Source organism: Talpa europaea, assembly GCF_964194135.1.
Source record: "Talpa europaea genome assembly, chromosome: 6".
Lineage (NCBI taxonomy): Eukaryota > Metazoa > Chordata > Mammalia > Eulipotyphla > Talpidae > Talpa > Talpa europaea.
Window position 1 is genome coordinate 132,464,870 of NC_140072.1, and position 24,651 is coordinate 132,489,520.

At 45.4% G+C, this 24,651-nt stretch overlaps 1 protein-coding gene across 4 annotated transcripts in view; it reads right to left on the reverse strand.

Annotated features, from left to right (window-relative positions):
• Positions 1–2,314: 2,314 nt before the first annotated feature.
• The window catches only part of NALCN (sodium leak channel, non-selective), a gene marked incomplete at its 3' end in the record, with an annotated part of 232,286 nt that continues 209,949 nt past the window's right edge, over positions 2,315–24,651 (reverse strand). For all 4 annotated transcript variants that reach the window (XM_084234488.1, XM_084234487.1, XM_084234486.1 and 1 more), the window contains 14 exons: positions 21,755–21,848; positions 21,145–21,251; positions 20,881–20,955; positions 20,091–20,210; positions 16,400–16,468; positions 14,909–15,057; positions 13,996–14,089; positions 11,992–12,124; positions 11,223–11,338; positions 9,411–9,568; positions 6,390–6,540; positions 5,015–5,164; positions 2,920–3,037; positions 2,315–2,508 (listed from right to left, as the gene is read on the reverse strand). In XM_084234488.1, coding sequence (XP_084090614.1) covers positions 2,315–2,508; positions 2,920–3,037; positions 5,015–5,164; positions 6,390–6,540; positions 9,411–9,568; positions 11,223–11,338; positions 11,992–12,124; positions 13,996–14,089; positions 14,909–15,057; positions 16,400–16,468; positions 20,091–20,210; positions 20,881–20,955; positions 21,145–21,251; positions 21,755–21,848 — 1,728 coding nt within the window. The remainder of the gene's footprint in view (positions 2,509–2,919; positions 3,038–5,014; positions 5,165–6,389; positions 6,541–9,410; positions 9,569–11,222; positions 11,339–11,991; positions 12,125–13,995; positions 14,090–14,908; positions 15,058–16,399; positions 16,469–20,090; positions 20,211–20,880; positions 20,956–21,144; positions 21,252–21,754; positions 21,849–24,651) is intronic.

Sequence of the window (24,651 nt, forward strand, 5' to 3'; positions counted from 1 at the left end):
CTCCACCTGCTGCAGGAACACAGTAGAGAGGAGGCCCCGTCCAGGCCTGTCTGTTTCACTCCATTGACATGTAGGGAGCCGTGGCTTTAAACGTATTGCTATGCTGCCCTGGCTTCGCTGCAGAATGAGCCACAATGATGCTCTGCTGAACATCAATTACAGTTTTAGGTTGGGCTCAGCAGTTTTGTGAGACTGAAGCTGTATTACTCAAGTGCAATGAGCCAAAAAGAAAAAATAACTGGCTTTCATGCAGCACTAGTACAGACCCATGCCCGGACCACCTAAGAGCCTTTTCTGCTGTATTGTTGGTCTGGAAGGTGCAGGGTATTCACTCAGCCTTGTGCACACCAGCATGAAAGGAACACTCTGGTTTAGGGAATGAGCTGAAATGAATATCAGGGACAGTTTTTTTGCCAACTAATTACAGACAGGATATTCAAATACAGGGTTTCCAAGTGTCTGCGATACCTATTCTGTCTTAACTGCCCCCCAACACACACAAGAAAAGGGTTTAGAAATGACCCTCAACTCAGAGTAAAATCTTTTACAAATCCAGTATTTATTTCATTTTCTTATGTACAAAAAGTAAACTTCAAATGAACATAAAACCAAAGAAAATCCTTTCAGCTGCACTGACTTGAATGGACCATTATCTTATTGTCACAATTAGTCATACAAACAATAGACTGTTCCCACAATGCTACATCTGTTACGCAGAAGGAATGTGATATTTGGCTATTTTAAGAAAGTTAAATAGAGAAAACCAGATCATAAAGCAACCTGGTGTCAAGGGATTCTGAGATAATCTCTCCATTAAAAGAAATAATCCCAACAGCTAATCTCCGGTGAAGAAGAATGTCATTCAAGACTCAATCCCACTTCTACTTGCTTGACCCAGCATCAGCAGCCCAAGGCTACTTGGTAATCACTCTGCATCTTAATTTCCCCAGAGGACATGGACCACTGATGTGTGAGACAAAAACAACTGTGAGGGGGGATACCCAAACTGTGACTTCAGAGTGGAATTTTGCAGAGGACCATTATTTCCATGGGAGATTCTGCAATATGGAAGTATTTCGGGATTGACATACCCAAGGTGGGCGGAGATCAGCACACGATGTCTTTGTTGCGTGACGGCAAAAAGGATACACACTTGGTCAGAAAAGAAGGCATGATAGTGTCACACGCAGAGATGTTTTTTAAGTTAAATCATAAAGCTTTACTCTTTCTGCCAATCTCCATAATTAAAAGGGCTTTTTAAAGAATCTCAATGTCTTGGGGCCTCCCTGGTGGCGCAGGCAGTTGAGTGCAGCGCTGTGAAGTTGTCCGCAGCCTCTGTAGTGCCGGTTCGATCCCCGCCAGCCTCAGAGCAACCCACATGGAGAACAGACCTCTCCTGTCTCGCCCGCTGCTCCCCTCAGCAGTGTATCTCGTCAGTCTGCCTGTTCTGTTCCCCACTCTGTCTCTGGTGAATCCTCTCACCCTCCCGTGCATCTGGCCTGTACACTGGTTCTTATATAAATAAAACAAACCTTAAAAAATAAAAAAAAAGAATCTCAATATCTTTACGTAACTATGTCTCCCCACGTGACCTATGTAAAGGTGTCTTGTAAAACCAGTTCTCTCCTTGGGTCAATTTCTTTGCCTGGTACCTGCACACACTGTTGTCTTATAAGGAAACATTTCATCAGGGTGAAAGAGGAAACGAATGCACTTGTTCTAAGTATCTTGTGCCTATTTTTAAAAATAACATGAAAAAAGAATATACTTTTTAAAATTCAGAATGTGTAGTTTGTAAAACTACTATCATTTTAGCATGAGCTCAGGGCTGACCTTTTCAGATCAATCATAAATAATAAATTCTCCCAAGAGAAGTATTTCTAAGTGGATGTGTGGAAACTGTGAACTAAAACTATAGCTCCTATATGGTAAGTATCAGCCACTTCGGACTTAGAGTTCTTTTCTGGAGGCTTGGGGGGAATAATACATTAGAGCATATGTGACTATACACCTTAGTTTATAGACAGAGTATACAGAATTTGTGAATGACCTACATCTGACGTTGCTGTCACTTCTAGTATTACCAATACTGACATGATGCAAATTTTCTTGAATACATGGAAATAACCCATCAACATACAGCTTGGACCGACTATGTTTGATGCTTTCCTATGGCAGAACAGAAACAAATTTTTAAAAACTTGCAACAAATTGGAATTAAATTATGATTCCTTTACAGATTGTTCACTGGACGGTGGAGGAAAATATCAGACAACAGTTTTCACCGTAGACTGTCATCTGCACCGACTCCCACCTAAATATCCAGGAGGTCGTCTCCGCTCTCGTCGCTCTCCACGGTCAGCTGCCGGGTCCACCACTTCTTGACTTCGGAACCACAGGAAGCCACGTCCGTCATGGGGTTCATCTTGCACACTACAGATTTCATCGTGGTCCGCCCTCCAAACCGTAAGTTGACCGAAGACACTGAGTGGCTTATGGGCTTTGGTGCTGTGGGATGAACAAGAGTCCTATGAGTCAGTGGGGTGCTTTTCCCTATTGCAAATCCTCCTGAGAACCAGTGACGGGACACCCTTTTTCATGCACTAGATTCAGTCTTTGTCGGAGAACGCCCCAGAGGCATGTAGGATGCCCTCTAATCTCTTCCTCCCTTGTGGCTGTGTCACCTCGCTTTGTCCATGGTGCTGCCCCTCCAGCCTGATAACCCAGGTGGCCAGCACAGCAACCTGCAGAAGGGCTGTTCTGCAAGGAACAGTTTAGATAAGGGGCGATTTCTTCCATTGCTTCACTGTCTGGAAGCAACGTAAGACACAGACCTGTGTTTCGAGAGCAGAGGCCCCGACCTGAGAGCGGAGGTACCTTTCAGACACCTCAGTGCTGGAGACAGGCCTGCGGACCTACCTGAGGGCAGGCGCCACTGCCCGAACTTCCTCTGGGGTTTCCCGGCATCCCCGGCGTCCTGCCGGCTCCCGCCTCTGTCCGACAGGGTGGGGCTCAGGAGCTGCTGCTGGCTGCTGGTCTGGGGGCGAGAACAAAAGTCATGGCTCCTCTGTCTGCACTGGCCTGGACCCTCATTTTACAACCCAAATGCCCCCAAATAGATGACTGGATCAAGAAGACGTGGTTCATACACACAATGGAATATTACTCAGCAATCAAAAAAGAGAAACTCATGCCATTCACAGCAACATGGATGGAGCTAGAAGGAATTATGTTCAGTGAAATAAGCCAGAAGGAAAAAGAAAAAAATCGGATGGTTTCACTTATAGCAGGAATATAGGGGAACCAAATAGGACATCAGTGTAAAAAATAATAAGAGTACAAAACACAACAAAGCAAAAACAGACAATTATAAACCAGAGACATCCTGCAGGGGAGGAGGCGGGAGAGGGATCAGAGGGAGGGAGGGAGGCGCACAGGGGACTGAGGTGATGGTGCACGGGCGCCTTGGGGAAGGAAACTCTGTGGGGGCTACACCTGAGGGGGTGGGGGAAGCAAATATTGTCTAAAAAAATTAAGAAAATGATAAATGTTAAAATAAAATTTAAAAAAAAGTAAAGAAGAAAAAGGAAAAGAAAGAACACCTGGGAAAAATAGACCGGCCCAGAGTGTCCACCATGGGGGAAGGAGAAGTACAAGAGTCAAGACGATTGAGCCCCCAGGGCACTGTGGAGAAAGGAGGCTCCCCAGAAGCACCAGATCTTGGGCCTTCATGCCCATCGCCTCTCCCCAAGGCCACGCTGCCTCCACGCTTGGGGACACCACCATTTGCCAGGGCAAGGGAGGTGTGTCCAGGAAGGAGGGGTGGTGGGGATGGCCCAGCTGGGGGTCAACTCTTGCCAACCTGGAGGGTCAGGCTGGGAGTTCTCAGCAGTGACAATCTGCCCTGGGTCCAGGAGGGGAAGCTTCTAGCAATGTAACACTACAGTCAAAGGGAAAAGCTGACTACACTACACTCTCCACACTCTTTACCCCATCTGGTCAGTCACCTTCCCCCAGGAGCAGCCTGCAGGTGTCTACTTTTAACCTGGCCCACACAGGAGGTCTTGCCAGCTAGATTGGGTGGTGCAGACAGGTTGGGGCCATCGTGAGGCCCCCTGTGGAATGTCTGCACCTGTCCCTGCTGTGGGCAGCTCATCACCCCTCCAGGCCAGGGGTCCACAGCGTTGTATCTACCTGCTCTAGGCTCTGAAGCCAGAGGCCCCTGCAGCTCCCCTGCTGGGCCCACAACCCCCTCCACCCCACCCCTGGGCTGCAGTATTAATTGCTGGCTCCTGACTGTGTTGCCACAGTCTCCGGTGCTGGCCCAGCCCCAGCCCAGACAGAACTGTGCCCCCAGGAAGGTCAGGCCCCCCACCAGCTGCTCCTCCCAGCACCAGTCTCGCCAGGACACCTGTAGATGGAGTGTGGAAGTGAAGATAGGCTGTGTCCTAGCAAGTGAAGGTTCCCACTCATCCCCTGAACTCCAGGTGCCATGTCCAGCTAGGGAAGGAGAAGCCCCAGCTAAGGAAGGAGAAGCCCCAGCTAAGGAAGGAGAAGCCCCAGCTAAGGAAGGAGAAGCCCCAGCTAAGGAAGGAGAAGCCATCAGTGCAGCTCACTAGTCAAGGCGCTTGAAGCCCAATTACCAACATTGTCAGTCAAGTTGCTGCAAATTCCTATGACTGGGTGAAAGGAAACCATCAGGCAGAGCTTCAGGCACACGGTGTTCACCTCAGTCAGGTGAAACCCCTGACTCGAGCGAAGCCCGTACAGCGTGCCTGCGGACGAGCAACAGAATCGTTGCGCCCCGGGGTCATATTTCTCTTAGTCTCCATACGAATCAGAATCCTTTGAAATAACCTCAGCTGATCTGGGGGTGGCAAAGACACAGCCATAACCTGCATCACTGTATTTTAACTGATTTTCTTTTAACTTGAGAAGTATCGTTACCCTCTCTGAAACGGCTCTGTGAACAGCGCCAACTTCGCCTTCCCCTCCAAACAATAAGAGCGTGTACCTCGGGCTGCATGTTGCTGTCCTGGGGGTTGGCACCCATGTCCTCGCTGGGCTGGGTGGTCTCGATGCTGGGCGGGTTCAGGAACCTGCTCAGCTCCTGCTGCTGGCTCTCCCGCAGGCTGTGGATGATGCTGCAGGACTGTTGCTGTTTCTATGGAAACACCGCCGCTTGCTTTCAGTAAGGGAGACATTGGCCCCACAGCCCCCGGCTCTACCGCTCAAATCAAAGTTTCTTCTCTCCATAGAAGCCGCATGTGTGGGGAAGTCTCAGGAACTTTCAAATAAGGGCCCTTAACGCGTTTCCCTGATGAGCATCCGCTGGAACTCAAGGACACTTCAGGGACTGAGGACTGGCCTCCCTGGTCTGTCTTCCTGAATCACCACGGAAATAGTTATGTTCATGCACGTTTGCTTGCGTTTAATGCAGATTAATTCACTAATGTGGGTGTGCTGGTTTTGTTCCTCCATATTTTACTCTGTGCTCATGAAGCCCATGCAGTTTGACTGTCTCTCCTCTGGCTCCTGTCTGGGTCCTGGATCAGAGCTGCCAGCCCAGTGGATGCATCTACCTGGGCATACACCGAAGCCAGGTCTCCTGGCGCTGAGCCAGGACTCTGGGTGCCTCTCACGGGCCCGTGGAGGGCGGGTTTGATCCCTGGAGCCAGCAGGGCCAGGCTGGGCCAGCCCTGATGCCTGCCTGGATACAGGTCCCAGTGTTTTGGGACCTGTACAATACAGAGTTATGTCCCTACAGCTGGTGTTGCTGGGAGAAGTGGTATTAAAAAAATCTGTTACATATCAATGTTTGGTGATTAATTTGTTTTTTTTCCCCCCTGTGTGGGAAGCTTACAGTCAAAGGCATTCATGAAAGAAATTTCCTAACAGAAATGCCCATTGTTAACAAAATATTTGCCCTTTGATTTATGGGTTAGAGAATCTTTCAACTTAGAGTTCAGGGAGTAGCAAGCAGATCATTAAACTCCCAGGGGACATTTAATTAAAGACCAACAACATCACCCATGTGGCACTTTGGAATTTTTAGGAGCCATGTAAAAGTGGTTCTGGGGATTCAGTTACCAGTAAATACAGATTTGGGGCATTTTGAATGGTTGAGTTAAATAAATGAAGATCATAAATATTTTAATATCAGCAAATTGCTTTTAAACATCCGTGCTCTATTAAAAAAAGGTGACTTCAATGGAAACTTCTTATGAACTCTGCTCGGAGGGCGTGGCTGAATTTGGACCAGATTTTACATCCTCAGTTGTCCACTGTTAGAGGATGAAGTTGACCTAGTTGAGAGGACATAAGGCTCCAATTCACGCAGCCCCCACTCCTTGGAGGGGAAGCGAAACCCTGCCTCCCAGCTCACTCACGGCTCGGATGCGCTTCAAGCACTTTTTCAGCCACATGCGGATGGTCTGCTTGGCCACCTCCTCCTCGATGGTGTACTCCAGCTGCTCCCTAGCCAGCAGCTCCTCCAGCTGCAGGCTCTTCCGGATGTCCACTGAGCGGTAGGACAGCATGCTGGGGGGAAACACAGCAGTCACAGGTCTTGCTCTCTGGGATTCAGACTTTGATGTCTCAAAATCCAAAGAGGACATCATGCAGCCCCAACAATGCAGGTTCGGATTCCACCCACCAGCTGGGACACCTGGACTAGTAATATCATCTCTGAATCTCCTCCCTCCTCTGTAAAACAGGGAGAGTCCGGGTACCTGCTCTGTTCAATGACTAGGTGAGTTCATGTCTGCAGATGCTTGGAAAAACAGTGCTGTTTAAGTGTGTGCAACAGGAAAGCTCCAGGCAGGGATTTCGTAGCCCTGGTCTTCATTATCAGCTGCTAACGTTAAGACTCTGGAAGGCCCCCTGCAGGACGACTGCTCCTGCTGTCCTTGCATCACACTTCGCTCCATGGGTGATGGCTAATGGGCTTGGCAGTGTCATATGTGCCCACCCGCCCCCCACCATTACCCTCTTGATTTATCTCATGTGTCCACTCATTCATTTGAGATGGAGCAAAGTCAGGGTTAACTACTCAACCCCATTTCATCCTTGGCACCAAAGGGCCCAGACTGGGACAAACGGCCCATCAGTGTTGTGTCAGGGCCCTGGACAATAAGGCACAGGGCTCGTGGCCAAAGGAGGACACACTGGGTGCCCCCTGGTGCAGATGCAGGATCCCAGAGGATGCCCCAGCTGGGAGCTCAGTTTTATCGCCAGAGCCCAAATCACACCTGCAAGGGACCTGGGAGGCCCTCCCGGAGACAGGCTGGTGCACCAACCTTCTCTTTGCTAAGTCTCCTCCCAGCATGGGGGGTAACATACATTTGCGCTTCCTCTCTTCACTGCCTCATCAAGAATCTCATCACGGCTGAGCTGTGTTCATCCCATGCAGACGGTGTCTGACTGCCTAGGGTTTGAGTTACCGTTTCTCGACTTGATGCTGCTGTGAAAGTGATAGGCATCCCGTAGAACACCCCCCCGCCCCGAATTATACCCCCTGGGATGGGGGGCAGCCACGAGCCACAGGTACCAGCAGCTTGTGGAGGGATTGTTGTGACGCCACCGCACGGTAAGTCGAGGAAGATCTTCACAGGGTGGAGGGACAGGGCAGGGCCGCACCCTCAACGCCACCATCACCTTTGTGGAGTCCATTTTATTAGCTTGTCCCAAAGCAGCTAGTGTTAGCCACTAACCCCAGACGGATGTCTGTGTGCGTCACTCAGCCTCAGAGCCTTTGTCTGCGGCGGAGGAAAGGCTAAGGGACATTCTGAGAGTGAGGCATCCTTTGGATTCACATGTATCTTCTGCCCCGTTGTTTTCTGCCTTTCAGCTGGTTTTGGGAAGTCGTGAATAGTGAGAAGTAAAACTGGCAACTTGAGAGAACGTCTCCCAGATTCTTCACGGTCTCATCTCTTTTCGAACTGTGGTCACCAGTGCGTTTCTGTACACCCGAATACGGCCAAAATCGTCACGCCCCGCCCAATGCTTAACTTGTCTGGTGTTTGCAACATGATGAAAAGAGCTACAGTGCTGGACGCTGTGGCATGGAGCCCTGGGGCAGCAGGCACTTTCTAGAATAATGTTTTAAATATATAAATAAAGTACACATTGTTTCAAAGGAAACCAATTATATCCAATGCAGTTTCAAATTATTTTCTTTGAAAACGTGATGATACAGTTATAGAACTGTTTCTTAATTATTGCATGAAATAATAACATCTCCCTGAGGTCTAATGACTTGTTAATATATCGCTTAGAAGGACTGGTGAGCAGAAAGGATAGTTTCAGATATCGGCCACAGCAGTAAAGTGATTTGAAAACACTATGACTTCTACTCGTGACGAAGACACAGACATTTTTCATACAACCGTGATTTGCTGCGTGAAAAAGCTACATTTCATCAGTGATTACTGGACGTAAAGAAGTCATCATTTCCCTTTCTATGTCCATGAGCAGCGGACTGACCCATGGCCTCCTGCTTAAGAAACTGCTATGGGTTAAATTGTTCTCCTTCACCATATTCCACTAAAATATGTTGGAGTTCTAGTGCCCGGGATCTCAGAGTATGATGCTATTTGAACTTAAGTGTGATTAGTTAAGATGCTGTCACACGAATGGGGTGGTGTCTGTAACGACACACACACACACACACACACACACACACACACACCCCAAGCCCACCATGGAAAGATGGAGGCACAGATCTTGGTGCTGCCCTATGAGCCAAGGGACACCAAGCACAGCCAGTGAAGCAGAAGCTGGGGAGATTCTTCATCCTCCACAGAAGGAACCAACTCTGCTGACACCTTGACCTCAGACCTCCAGCCTCCTCCAGACACTAAGTGTGCTGATCAGACCACCCGTGTGTGGCATTTCTATGCAGCCGCCATGGCAAACACAGAAACCTCAGAGAGGGGAAGACCCAGCTTGTCCCTTTGCCTGGTCTGGCTTCTCTTGAGCTGTCAGAAAAAGGTGGTTTGTCAACCAGCTGGGGTCACCTGCACAGAGCGGCTCTGCAGCTTCCTGTCAGACCGTGTGAGCAAGGCTCCAGGCACAGAGGCCGTGGTGCTGCCAGCAAGTCAGACGCCTCCTCGGTCTCCAGGCCCAGGGGCTCCTTCACAAAGCCCAGGGGTGGGCCTGCCCCCTAGGAGCTCCCGGACAAGGCCGGGCCCTGCTTCTTGGACACCATCCTCCTGGGATGGTGAGTGAGGCCTCCTGGTGCCTGGGGAGCATGGCCTTGTCTCAGAGCCCCGAGGGGAGGCGTTTTAGGTTATGAACTTGCTTGTTCACCGTGTCCCTCTCACGAGGCCTTTGACCGGTGGATGGGGAGCGGGCTGGCCTCTGTATCTCACGGGCTCCGTGGGTGCTGCGGCCCAGGGCAGGCGCCCTACCTGAGCACGTCGTGGAAGGTGACATCACCGCCATTGTGCAGCCGTTCCATCTCGTAGCACATGTGCTTGAACAGGAGCTTGTCCTTGTCCAGGTCCACCTCCAGCCGGCCCCGCAGCAGCCGCAGCAGGAACTTCACGCGGAAGGTCGGGATCACCCCCTGCGGGCAGAGCCAGCATCGGTGACCCGTCCTCCCCCTGCGCCCGTGGACTTCTGTGGCCACAGCCAAAACCCAGAGCTGTTTCTCAAAGAAGTGCACTGGGCTGGAAGGAGGTTCACCTGCCGGCTCCCCCACACCCAGCTCTGCCTCCCCCGGACCCCACACTTGCTTGCTTCACCCAGCCGAGTCCTACTCCCCAGCCCCCTTCATTGGCTCAGCCCTGCTCACTGTTTTTCCAACACAGGCTTGGGCACAAAAAAGTGGGTCATACACATGAATAAGCCTTTCCGCGTCACTTAATCTGGGTGCTGGGGAGGTTTCCCTTTTTATTTTCTGGGATTATTTGCTTGAAGTTAATTTTTTTTAAACTAAAGTAGTATTGGTTTAAAACATTATATTGGTCTCAGGCTTGCAGCCTTATAAATCAAACTGAATTTACTACATTAGGTTCACCCCTAAAAGTTTAGTTTCCATCCATCATCATACAATTGGCTCTTACATCTGATGACCCGGCTCCCTTCTCACCCCCTTTTGGTTATCACTAATTTGTTTTTATAGAGTAAGAGCTTATTTTTGTTTTGTTTGTTCATTAGTTTTGTTTGTCTTCCACATGTGAGTGGGAGCATGGGGTGTTTGTCTTTCTCTAGCTGACTGATTGACACAATCCCCTCAAGGGCCATCCATGTTGGAAATGGGAGAGTTTCACCTTCTTTATAGCTGAGTAATATTCCATGGTGTATATAAGCCACATCTCCTGTATCCAACTTTCTGCTGAGGGGCACCTAGGTTGTCACCAACTCATCATGAAGAATGTGTCTGCTAGGAACTTCTAGACAAATGTTCTATTGTTCTTCGGTGGAAAGTTCACTCCTTTCCAGGTCTTCTCCATTACAAGAGCAGTTACACACAGGTGAAAGGGGCTCGCAATTCTGGCCTTTTCCTAGTCAGAGCAGACCAAGGTTCTGAAACTCTAACCATGAAGTATCCTTCCAAGGGACAGAAGGTACTGGCCCCATCTGCCCATGTCTTTGAGTGAAGGCCCTGGGAAGAGGTGTGGACACTGGTGATCCATGAATTCCTAGATATTCGAGTGAGGTCATGCCTTGGTGCCCAGAATGGCCCCTGACTATTAGGATAAGAGGGAGGAAGAGTAGGGTGAAAAGGGTTCAGCTCATTCTAGGAAATCATGGGTAAACTTTAGGATGAAAACATGGAAGAAATAAGTCCCAAAATTCAAAGTAACAAGTTTTAGATACCACTGACACAACTCCCTTCCCTTCTAGTCAGGACTGCCACGTGAGGCTGGCGTGGTCCCGAGCTGGTGTTGGACTGTCTCCGTAGCTCTTTGTACTTCAACCTCTGCTGCCCCTGGCCAAGGCCTCCCCAGACTTCCTTTCCTTGCTGGCTTTCTGGATGTTGGCCAGAAGATGGTGTCCACAGGCGGTTAGGACATGAGAGGGAACTTTCTGTCCCTCACCCCAACTAGCAAATTCTGCTCACATGTGAACAGCAGATTTCTGCAATTCACCAATGGCCACTCAAAATTTAATGCACATCCACTACCAACAACCAAGCCATTTAAACCAAACCATTTAAATGTCTGAAACGGCAGTGTCTTTGAGGTAGGGTATGACAAGACAAGCCATTCTCCTACCTCTCTTTTATCATCCACCATATTCCATATGATCTGAAAGTGGCGAAGATCGTTGTAGCTTAAAAGTTGGTCCTCCTCAGTGGAATAAAACAAGGAGAAGTTCTCCACAATTATAGCTTAAAAAAAACAACAACAACCCAGAATCAGAAAACAATGCTAATTTTTCATTTTTTAGAGAAAGGAAAACATCTATTAGAAATAATGCATGTTATCACCTACATGATAAGACAATTTTTTAAAGAGCTGTTAGTACGTTTTCCAAGTTGGTGTGTCTAACACTTAGACTAAGCTATTTATCCAGCCCTGCCTTTTCCAAACATGAGGGTCAAGGGCACAGACACACATTCTGCGAACAGGGATACTGGCGCCAGCTGGCTTTCACTCTTCGCTGTGAGTTCCAGGGTAGTTTGTAATGGTCGAAATGAGTTCCGGGTGGCCCCACAGCTGGGTGAACAATGTAGATCTTTTAAAAACATAATGTGTTATTTTGAGGCTGTAAAAGGCTGATATATGTTCAACTCAATCCATGAGAAGAGCTCTTCGGAAATTAATCATCATAATAAATAGTTCAACTCTTAAAATTGCAATCAACTGTCATTTGCATGCTTTGCAAAGGTCTTTTCAGCTTCTGGATCGAGAGGCAACACTTTATATTAATGCCATGAAACACCCACCCCACGCAATCCAGGATAATTACTTGAAAATTGTACATAATTATCTAAGTACCTGAGTTTAAAGAGATTAAAAATATTCAATGAGGCTCGCTTACCTACAAGCAGATTCAGCATGATGTAGGCAATGATGACATAAAATGAGCAGAAATACATGAGTGCCCCAGCGTAATTTCCGCAGTCTGTTGCCCAGTATGTAAATTCATCTGGAGTACAAAAGGGGGGCTGGACCTGCGGGTGGTGGGGGAAGGGAGAAGAGCGGGTGAGTGTGGAGAACACTAATTCCTGTTAGTGAACATGTTCCCAGCCATGTAAAATATAATCCACTTCAAAGTCATCTCTGCAAAGCCACATGTATGGGGGACCTAATGTGTGGCAAAGAGCCAAACGAATATCTCATTTACTTTAGGCTTTTAGTCTTGTAAAATTCCAAAGCATGCAGGATGCACAAGGAAAATGAACAGATTTCCCCCAGGGGATACTTTCTCCCATCCCCAAGACCCCCAAGTGGCAGGATCTCATTGTGATGCTAATTGCAGAAAGTCAAAGCAAGAGGCATTGAGAAAAAATTTCTGTGACTTAAGTCAGAGCTTAATATTGAGGACAATATTTAAGGTTGTTTTGACTACTGTGTGGAGTGGCACCGTGGTGGATGAAAAAAGCTTTCAGGTAGAGGAAGATGGTGAGGTAAAAAGTGCTCCAAAATTTTAGGAAGAGAAATCACTGGAAAGGTCAAGTATCCAAGATGGGGCAAAATACAGGGACATTTGAAAGCACAGTGCAGGAGTGTTGGTTTTATCCTGTAGGAAACAGAGACAGTATTTTCAGTTGGAGACCGATCCTAACTGTAGGCTCCCTATGTTTGGGCTTCCAGAATCAATGAGAGCTGTGGATAAGGAGATCAGACCAGATTCGAACTTATAGCAGCAGTTCAGGCAAGAAGTGATAAAATGATAATACTGGATAATGACAATAAATAAGGTTATCAATAGTTTAAAAAAAAAAAAAGAGAGATTTAAGGAGACTTGCTATGTGCAGTAAAACGGGATGCTATGGAAAAGCATGGGACCTGGGTTACTCAAGGCATCCCTAGTCTTCAGGACTAATAAAGTTGGCCACATCTCTGATTATTTTTAGCCAGAGAGACTTGGTCTTTTGTCTATGTTCCCATGGCATTTTGCTTATTCATTATTTAGAGGTTTTTAAATTCCGCCCTGGATTATATTTGACTTGGTTAATTCCATCCCCATCCATTCCTGCATGAAGTTCTTGAGCTCCTACTGTGTGCTAGGTTTGCCAAGTGTTGGGGACAGCCCAGTAGGCAGGACAGAGACCCTACTCCTTCCTCCCAAGTACAGTCCAACACAGTAGCCACCAACCACATGCGACCACTTAACGCAAATTCATGTTCATTAATGTTAAATTGAATTTTAAATTTAGTCCCTCAGCAGCACTAGTCACATTCCAAGTGCTCAATAACCACATTGGCCTAGTGGCTACTGAATCGGACAGTACAGATGTCTTCAGAATCACTGCAGAAATATCTTTTGGATAGTGCTGGTTTGGAGACACAGAAACAAATCAAGCCAATAACTTACTCCAGCTGTGCTACATGCGGCACAGGAGGGAAGTAGCATGCTGGGTGAACACATAACTGGCAGCATGTTTCAACGGACATGTGAAGGATTAGCCCGTAGGGAGGACGCCAAAAAAGAAGAGACTCAGAGCCCTTGACATAATGTCCTCAAGGATGCCTTAGAATTGGCGAGGACCGAACACCTAGCAATGGCCAGAATGAGCTCAGTGGCTTTCAAATAAAGCAAAGAACAGAAACTCTCCCAGATGCACGTGACTGCCCACACGCTAAAAGTTTGAGGGAAGAACAAGGTTCACATCATACATATCGAGTGGAACTACAGTAGCCCAAGTTGGGTCCACTGGCGTCATTTCGCAAGCCCATACATGGGAATAGAAGAGAATGCAATTTCATGGGCTAGAAGTCCAGGCTATGTGTTTTGGACAAGGCCCTGAGGTTGGCGAGGGTGATGCTGACAGTGAGTCTCTGATTCTGAATGGAGTGATCGAGTGATCAAGCTGGTTACCATACAGTCGTGCATAATCTTGTTCCAGTCCTCGCCGGTGACAATTCGGAACAGCACAGTAATGGCTTTGCCGGCGGAAGAGAAATTTGCATGCCTAATTGAAGAAAAACAGACCAGAATATGAGTGATACGGTTTGCCATGAAATAGTAGGGTTTGTTACCACCAAAACAGGCGGATACTGGAGCACACTTGGCTGCCAAATAGCATTTTCTAAGGTTATACCCTCCTAGTTTCTTAGTTACACTTGCCCCTGGGACAGCCAGTCCTCGCGCAGTGCCACCAACTTATTGTCAGTCATCATCAACAAGTTTTGGCAATTCCAAGTGATTGCATCTTTTACATGAATTTTGCTATAAAGGTGGCATTTTGCTACAAAGATTGCTATAAAAGATGGCACATTCATATCAACTAGGAATCTCTGCAGCTGGATTATTTGTATGTAATTTGTTGTGCAAGGACTAAAAAATACCATGGTACTTCCACAAAATTTAAGGTAATTATTGAAAAATAGGTTTCATGTAGAAAACACAACTTTCTGTATTTTGCTAAAAAATATAATCAATTCCATCTCAAAATTCTTTAATTTTAAAAAATAATGTATAGTGTTTTTTTTGCAGTATGTGGATAGAAAAACATGGTAGAATTCACTGTGATATCACAAGTGGCTATTTCTGCTTGACAGTGGGATTATGCATTCATTTTGTTCTGAATTCTCGAAGGTTTCCAGACTAAACATACATACCATTTTCAATTAGAAAAATATCTGTTGAAATTTGGCTATTTTATTTTGATTTAATTTCCAACTTATGGCTTTCCCCTCTTTCTCTTTGTTAAAAACATTCAGGTTTCTTTTTCGTGATGTCTTAATAAAGTAAGAAGGTTGCTTGATAGATGAGCAGAGAGAGAACCCACCTGTTAATGTTCTCTCCGTATTTCACAGTACCAAATAAAACCACTCCGGCAAAAGCGTAGCACAGCAGCAAGAGGAACATGCCGACGATGATGAAGAAGCTTTTATACATGCTGACCACCACCGTCAGGAGCAGCATTTTCAGGGTGACCTGAAATGGGGAGATAGGGAGAGAAAGATGGGGAAGGAGAGAGAATATTCACAGAACACAGACTATGTGTTCTGTGAAACATAGTGAACATTTCATAGACTATGAAAACTATGTGTGGGAAGGGAGCAGGACTTTAAAGAACGAAAACTATGTGTGGGAAGTGACTAGCATTCAGGCAGGTTGGCTCAAGAGTGAATCTAGGAAAACACTGGAAAATCGCTTCCTATTAGGTACTAAGTCTGAATAATATTCCAGACATAATTAGACAGAGAGAAATGTACTCATATTCAAACTAGTCAGTCTCTTCAGTCAAATGAATATAATTACACCCCATAATCCTTTGCCTTTTATGCTCTCTTTTCTTCTTACTTCTCTTCCCATCAGAACTGTACATTTTTGGTTAATAGCAAGTAGACTCAGGAGTTCTTTCTCCAATTTAAAAATTGTATTCACTGTCTTATTGATTAACTTTACTCCAGGCTATTCTTTAGAATATTTTTCTTAAGAGTCTTTTACATTTTACTTATATGGGAGAAAAGTGTCTTTGCAAGGGTGTAACCTAATTTTCATCTTAACTATAAAATACTGGTATCTGCTTAGTTTATAAATCTGTGAACTAAATAGCCTTGGGGAAGGGAGGCGTCAGTGACGGTGCTGTAGAATGCTGAGCATCCAGAGAAAAGGGCTCATAAAAATACCTTGAAATTTCAAAAGTGAGTAACGCTGAAGATGAGGACTGACATAGACTCAGGATTCTTGCACAGACAGACACTTGCCAAAAGAAAACTAAACAATGATAAATAAGAAATGACCATCAATTATGAAAATATTGAGAAGGTACATATATGAAATGGACATGTTAGTAACAAAAAGGGAACAGGACTTTAAAGAATGAAAACTACGTGTGGAAGTACATGTGTGGACACTCACAATGAAAGTGGGATGACGGAATCGTGAGTGTTCGCTCAAGGTTATTTTTCTTTGCAGTGAAATAACTCATTAGAAACAAAGACAATAAAAAACAAAGAAGTAGGAAGAAAGGCCATTGGTGTGGTTTTTTTTTTTGTTGTTTAATGCCTGATATTTATCTTGAGTTGATGATTGAATGCACTTAGCAAATATGCAGGATGAAAAAGCCCACACAAATATCAGGAAAGGCATCACAAGGTAACTAAGCGACTGATTCATTTAATATTTAAAATTTGTTCATGTTGAGTTATGATGGGGAGCAATTCCTTAACTACAGTCTCCAAGACGCAGCAGGACCGCGGGTGCCCAACAGCCACCCTTCCCTTCTGCAGCGCCTGCCTGACTTTGACAGCTTTCTTCCCCGCGTACGTACGTGCTTCCCGCAGATGGAGAAGAACCGAAAGACAATCACGCAGGCGCCCATCATGTAGGTGTACGCGTTCTGAAACAGAAGCAGAAGAGACGGCTCTAATCTGCACAAAAGATCTCATTTCAGTTCCAGTCTTCAGTTTAGGTCTTCTTATTCGGTGCGGTCTACTGAATAATTAGCCTCATAAAATGTGAACATTCCTGTAAGAAATTATCCTGAAAAGGTCACTGCCAAACCTCATGAATAAATATCAGCTATAAAATCCAATCTTAAATAAAACTTCCGTCTCTGTTTTGCTCAGCTGAATTCTGTATTTGAAAACTTATTTTACATAAAGCAGTGACCAGTTCCTTTGCAAGCAAGCTGGAGGGGAGCATAATGGGGGGTTCTGCAGGTGGGTGTGATGACCTGACAGGCATCTGAAGAGGGGCGCACCTGTGCCCTGATACAATGTAGCAAACCCACGGTACCTCAAAAAAACAATTCAGGGAAAAAACCCTAAGATTTTAAGAGGAAAAAAAAAGACCTTGGATGACTTAATACAACATGAAGGAGTGGAGTGACACTCGTCAAGAGTCCTGGCACAGAGCGCTCTGGTATTGGAGACAATGGGGGAGTTCAGCATCCCTCTCTCTGAAAGTTGACCTCAGAGATGTCTTCCCTGCTCCGAAACACCTGCTGGCTCCTTCACGAGTGAGATCAGCAGCAAGAGATGACTCGGCACATTTATGACTAAGAAAGTTCCATCTGAGAAACAAAGATCCCACCGGCGAGAGCTGCAAAACAACTTTGACATTAAGCTGATGCCAAAGCAGGATTCTTCTGGAGGAACCCTGCCTTGCCCAGCGACAACAGTCACAGATGGGCTCACAGGAAGGGGGTGCATGAGAGCTGAGTAAGGCGCAAGGAAGTGAATGTGTCTTCACGGAAGCATCTCTGGAGGGGACCAGGACTGTCTCCTGCTTCCCAGCAGCTCACCGCAGAAGATGCTGGCCAGGAGCATCCTTCCGGGACCTGAGGCTCTTGGACCATAAAAGCTGCAGACAGAATAGATGAGCGCACTTTTTGGTGCGAGGTTTTATCTCTGGGGAGCTGTGGAATTAAGGAGACTGCTCTGCCCTTCTGCTTGAACTAAGAGTCTCTGGGATACAGCTCATCTGGAGGAAGATAAAACCGTGGTCCCAGCACGTTAGCTCTAAACCTACTCTAGAAACTTTTTCTTTTACATTCTGGAAGCAGTGACACCAGATGGCTTCTTGGGTGAGGACCCAAATATTTCACCTGGACTCCAAGGTGAGAGGTCTGACGCCTTTGTGCCCACCCAGATCTTGTATCACGTTGCTCTCGTTCTTTCTACTCCAGCCACACTCTCTCCTTTCATCCCAAATGTTCTCCCCTCATCCTGCAGCTGGAACCCAATCATCACGCCCTCGGGCATCTTTCAGGACCTCTCTGATGACACCCACTATTCTGTGTCATTCCAGGTGCACGTGTCTCCCCCATCTCCCTCACCACGGCCCCAGCTCTCATTGACCTGGGACAGTCCATAAATGCTCCCCTAGCTTTCCAGCTGTGAAGCTCATAAGGACACATGGTCTTTGTTTTGCTTGTTACATTCTTTTTTTTTTTTTTAAGATTTTAAAAAAGATTTATTTATTTATACAAGAGCTGGGGTATAGGTCAGAGGCGCAGGAGGGTGAGAGGATTCACCAGAGACAGAGTGGGGAGCAGAACAGGCAAACAGACCTAAAGCACTGCTGAGGGGAGCAACAGGCGAGACAGGAGAGGTCTGCTGTGCCCTGTGGGTAGCTCCCTGGCCAGCTGGGAATCAAACCCACGCTGCAGAGGCTGCGGACAGCTTCACAGCGCTGCACTCAACCCGCTGCACCATCGGGGAGGCCCTGCTTGTTACATTCTTCTCATTCCTCTCACAGTGACCTGCACATTTTTAGTGCTGGAGCCCATTTATTATTTGAGAAATCAAACAGGTGATGGAGAAGCTCCACCTAGACTTGGCTCCACTCCTGATGCTGAGGATAACAAGAGTTTTTTTTGTTTTTTTTTAGAGGCATGCTTTATTTATTTGTTTTGCTGGTTTGTTTGTTTGTTTTGTTTATACAAGCACTGGGTACAGTCAGAAGCGCGGGAGGGTGAGAGAATTCACCAGAGCAGAGCGGGGAGCAGAACAGGCAGACTGATGAAACACTGCTGAGGGGAGCAGCGGGCGGCAGGAGAGGTCTGCGCGCCATGTGGGACCCTCCTCCGGTGGCCGGGGAGCAGCCGGGGATCGAACCGGCGCCGCAGAGGCCGCGGGCAGCTTCGCAACCCAGCACTCAACCGCTGCGCCACCGGGGAGGCCCGATAACAAGAGTTTTTTTAAGGAAGCTTGATCTCTTCCTGAGCACAGCAATTTCAGGGGGAAGCAAGACTCTGTGATATGGACTGAGTTCTGGGCGCAATGGCTCTTGCCCATGTGTTTCCTACAGTGAAGACTGTGGGGGATGCATGGGAGAGAGCAGGGGCAACTGGCCGTGTTGATTTGGGGTAGGGTCGAGGACAAGTAACAAAAAAGAAAGTATTTATAACAACACGTTAAGATTTATATCTTTAAAACTAGAAAAAGTTTTCAAAATGTCCACATGAATAGGTAGAGGACGAAGCGACTTCCCTAAATTCCGATGCGGGAATAAAGTGTCACTGAAGCCGAATAACTGGATCGGGTCTCGGCAATGGCTGCACTTAGACCGGGACCAGATCTTCCAGAGCTGTGAGGCCCAGCAAGGCAGCCACATTTGGCCAGTGAGAATTTTGAAATATGACCAGTTAAATGTACAGGCCTGAGTGTGAAATACACACCAAGACAAAGCTGGTGAGGAGAGGAGAAACTGGAACCTCTTTCCTTATAAGTTTTATATTGTTGACATGTTGAAAGGATATTTTGGGCATGGCAGGTTATGAAATGTATGTCTTCTGTTTCTTTTTTACATTATAAATAGGGCTCCTAAATTTAAAAAATTGTCTCCATGACCACATTTTGCTTGACTTGGTCAACACGGCTCTAATCACGGTCAAGTGTACCCCTTGTGCTAGATGTGAGCTGGACCTCGGACTGAATGGGGCAGGGGGAGGCTGACCTCATTTAGGCAAAGTGATGAGAATGAGATACTGAATGGGGACTGATGTGCTGTAGAGAACAGTGGCTGGATGTCCAGTAGCAGCAAAGGAGCAGAAGTGTCTGAGGACCACACCAGGGAACGCTGACTGTTGGCAGATGGACCCGCCACTGCCTGGAAGTCACGATGCTACACTTCAGCCAGAAAACAGGCTTTGAGGCTCCTGCTGCTGGTGGGTGAATTTAGACAGGTCTCAAGCTATTTCTGGTTTTCTCTCTCATTTTATCCTTTGGGGACATGAAGGATGAAATCGGAAACACTCAATGCTTTGTCTTTCTGGCTCACATCCTGGAGGGACTTTGAGGGGCCAGATTTTGTTGAACATGAAGACTGTGTGTGTGTGTGCATGTGTGTGCACAGGCACACATGTGAACACATCTGAGGCCCTGTCAAGCTAGGGCCAGGGTTACGGCTGGCTAATCTGTCACTCGAGTGTGGGCCAACTTGGAGTAAATTGAGGTTGACCATAGGATTACCCGAAAGGAAATTATTGACTGAAATGAACTTGGCCATGAGCATACCAGGAGGGCAAAGTGAAGCACCACCCAGACCACGCCTAGCGATGTCACCAGCAGATCGTAGCGGTTCCTTCTGCTTTGCCAGAAGCCAGCGGGCGACATGGCGATGATTTTCATTGTAACCTGGGGAGAGTGAAGAGTCCAGCATTCAGCGCATCTTCCAATGAAGAAACTACAGGCACTTTTTTTTTTTAAGGATACAGAAACCAAAGGGAGGAATTTATCACTGATCTTTCTTTCTCTCTGCATTTTACTTTTTAAGCTGAATCTGTCACAAATCTATATTCTCTACTTTCTTTTCTCCTTGTTTTATGACGAGTTCTGACAGCAGGACAGTTTTCTTCCCCACAGATCTTGGGAAACATGGACCATTACAGGGTGAAATAAGAATCTGCTAGTATTTCGAAGAAGATTGCCCTGGAGGGTGATTTTATATGGGCCATGTATTAAAATAATCTTGTCTGGGCCAAACTCCCTCTGCTGCCAGGCTGCAGGCTGAGTCCTTGAGTTACAGGGGTCTGGAAAGTTGGCGATGAATATTTGAATTCACACATCCAGACAGGCCAACATTCAGATATGACAATCAATCGCAGTTAGCAATTCCTGTCCTCGGAACACTCTGGAGTATCAAGTGAAGTCCGCTCAATTTCATCAGAACAGACTAGAAAGGAAATAGCCGAAGAGCATGCTACTCCTGCCCCTCAAAAGATTCAAAAGCCCAGTGTCATCAAGAGGATTGTTTTACTTGAAAATATGCTCTGTACCCCCAGGCCCAGCGGAGACATGTCTGTACCTCTAGAACAAAGATGAAGGTGAAGACCACCGACATTGTTGCCAAAGGAACGGTCACTGGATCCTCCACATCCCACTGGAAGAGACAACATAATCCTAGCCCACACCCACGGGGCACATAATCCTAGCCCCCCACCTCCTTCCCATATACACAAGATGGTGCATTATAATTTTTTATACTAAACTACACAGATGGGGAACGGATGTGTCAGACACAATGATGAATACAAAATTCACCTATAGAGTCTTAGGTGCCATCAAGTACCTTGACAGAGAGCAACACCGACTGGGCCAGGACGAGCAACGCAATTGTCCTCTTAAAAAATGGGTGCTGGGTTATGTCATACATCTTAGCTCTAAATCCATCATTATCTGGAAAAGAAAGGTTGAGGTAAGGGCATTTTAGACAGAGGTCACACTTCCTATCCTGTCTTTCATTTTCCTTAAAACTCATCTTAAAACCCATGACATTTTCTCCCTACAGTTCCATCTATTGTGTTTTTGCAGGAACGGCTGGCTCTGAATATTTAAAACGACAGTGCGTGACGCCCTCTGTATTGGAAGGAGAAGCGCATCATTCAATTTCTGTCACTTTAATACATTTCACTCATATGTTTAAAAGGCAAGCGCAAATATATATTATTTAAAAATTCATTTTTTCATTAAGACTTATCCTGAGAGCACTGAAGTGTGGGCTTTGGGTGGGTGATTTTAATAGCCTATGGAGAGATCTGTAGTTGGGAGACTGTTTCTATATTAACTTCTGCACAACCGCCTAGTGGCCTCACGATTATTATTTTAATTGAAATCTTAGACTCCTGGGGAATCATGAACACTACTGCCCCACATGAATAAAATCAGAGCATCTTTGATACCCGGGCGAGGTGGCAGATGAAGAGGCTGAGCTATCTTCAGTCGGCTCTTCAGATCCTCCCATCTTCTCTGATCTACAGTCAGCAGGGCCGTCCCCTTAATAAACAAAGCAAAGCAGAAAAGGTTGACGACACCAGACCAAGGACATGGCAAGTGGGGGGTGGTATAAACAGGACTAATTTGGTGGTTGAAAATAAACATAGTCTTCAAATACCAGAATTCTCAAACTTGATCTTGAGAGCAGTTCCCAGAAGGATAGGCACAGATGCCACAGATTAACAAGAACGTCCAGCAACTTCCATTACTACCACAGATTAAGTGTGACATTCAGGTTTGGGAAAATCCACATTCAAAATCCTATATGACTCAAATTTCCAAAAGCGATATTCACTTGAATAATGGCTATTTTCACTCCCTAGTCAAAAAGGCTGTCGCAAAACGATAGCTTGAGCTGACAATGGTGTTTTGGGTATTTTGTCTTTTTTTTTTTTTTAATCATTCTGGTCTATGCTATGGCAAAACTATTTTGAAGTGGTATGATGTACTAGAGTTCAGAACTTAAAGAAATTAGCGCTGAGATCACTCACTGTATGATTCAATGGTCTGTGATACAATTGAGTACTTAGAACTCACATGAATTTATACCGTTACATATCTTTCATGATGTTATCAAGGCAGAAGTATAATCTAAGATTGGGGGGAAAACACCCGCCCCCTCCACTCCCTCGATTCTGGCCAGCCCTGGAGGTGACGACTGTTGTTCAAGTGTACAGTCCTCACTGAATGCTCTTGGAAGCTGGAAACTGTGACCTTAAGAGAAAATATAAGTGGGCCTCCCTGGTGGCACAAGGGGTTAAAACACAACCTATGTAGTTATCTGCAGCCACTGCAGCACGAGTTTGATCCCTGGCCAGGGAGCTACCCACAGGGCGCAGCAGACCTCTCCTGTCTGGCCAGCTGCTCCACTCAGCAGTGTATTTCAGTCAATCTGCCTGTTCTGTTCCCCTGTTCTGTCTCTGGTGGGTCCTCTCACCCTCCCACACCTCTGACTTGTTCCCCAGTTCCTATATGCATAAATAAATAAATCATTAAAAAAAAAGAGAGAAACTATACCCAAAGCAGGTCTTTGGGTAACATTGTTTTATTCAACCCTAACTGATATTGTTTTCCCTCATCAATGTTATAACATTAAAAGAAACATATTAAAGGAAACAACATTCTTTGAACACCTGCTGTGTCTCCTCCCCAGTATGTGTTCAGTTTTGTTGCTTATGTGCCATGCACAAGATTATATTTGGTCACCATTTTTTATGGAAGTGGTATCCTTTAGCAGTTTGTTTTTATCTTCACAGAACTGTATGTTTTCCATACAACTAGATCCAAATCTCAGTGGTCCATTTAATAGCTTGCATAGTATTCTGCTATACAAATACAGTCACACGTGGCTTCACGAGGGCATGGTCACTTACAGACCTCATATGCACGGTGGTTCCCCTATTCCTGCCATAATGTTTGCATAATGATGAAATCACCTGAGGACATGTGATTGTATGTCAGAGGCTGTCTAGAAAAAGGCTGTAATAAACACACTTATGCTGTAAACATCGATGACACCTTCTCCCTGGTAAATCTCTAGGAGTCCAGGATTTCAAGCATCTTTACATAAAAGATGTTGCCAAATTGCTGTCCGAAGAGGATAACCAAAAAAAAAAAAAGGTTGGGTCATCAACCTGCAAGTGGTCTCATTTGCTTACATTCTCACTAATGCTTGACATCAGCAGACATTTTAATATGGCCACTGGATGGATCAAATTTAGGTTTCATTATATCCTTTTAAGTGTCTAACTGGTGATTCCCATCTCTTCCTGTGTGAATTGCCTGTTCAAATTCTTCGCTCATTTTTGTATTTGGATATTTACTTTTAATGCTTTGCAAACATACTTAACAGTTCTGGATGCAGATCTTTTGTCAGTTTTGTGAGTTGTAAATATTTTCTCATAGTCATAGCTTGTTTTTTTTTTTTTTTTAAATGCTGATAAGGTTTTGTACCATCCAGAGATTTGTAAGTTTAATGTAATCTAATTCATAATTTTGTTTCATTATGGATTTCACATTGTGGTTAATGTCAAGAACTCCACAACTATTCCAGCATCATAAATTCTACATGCTTTAAATTTTACTTTTCACATTTAGGTCTTTCACTGATGGGGTTTAATTTTGAGTATGCTGTGAGGCAGAGATCTCAATTTAATTTCTCTATGTAAACAAGTACTTAAGTGATCCTTAATTGATGGTTTCATCTTCTCCACTGATTCATTGAGCTACTTCTGTTTGAAATATTCCTGGGTCTCTTTGGGGGAATTTCTGCTGTATTCTATTTAGCATCTGATTTTCTATACCTGTAAAACTCCAACACAATTTTACTTACTTCATCTTGCTTTTCTTCCTCACCTGTTTGTTCTTGTTCAAACTTATGAGAAGCTTTGGATTTAATTTTCATAAAGAGCCCGTTTTTTTCATTCTTGAGTTTTTCTATATCATTAATTTCTGCCCTTATTTACGCTGTTTCTCCCACTTTCTTCAATTTTACTTTATTGTTCTTTTTATACTTTATTAATTTGGATATCTGACATATTAATATTTAATATTTGATTTTTCTGTACACATACACCAAAATTTTAGGTCTCCCTGTAGTAACTGATACTTTTCTATCTTTTGATTTTTTGTATATGGTTTTTTATGAGCAATTTACCTAAATTTTGTGATTTTTTCTGTAATTCATAAATTATTTAGAATGGGATCTTAATATTTCCAAATTATGAAGGATCTCTTGATATCTTTTTTTTTATTATGGTAGAAAACATGTTCTATATATTAGCAATTTTGAACATAATACATG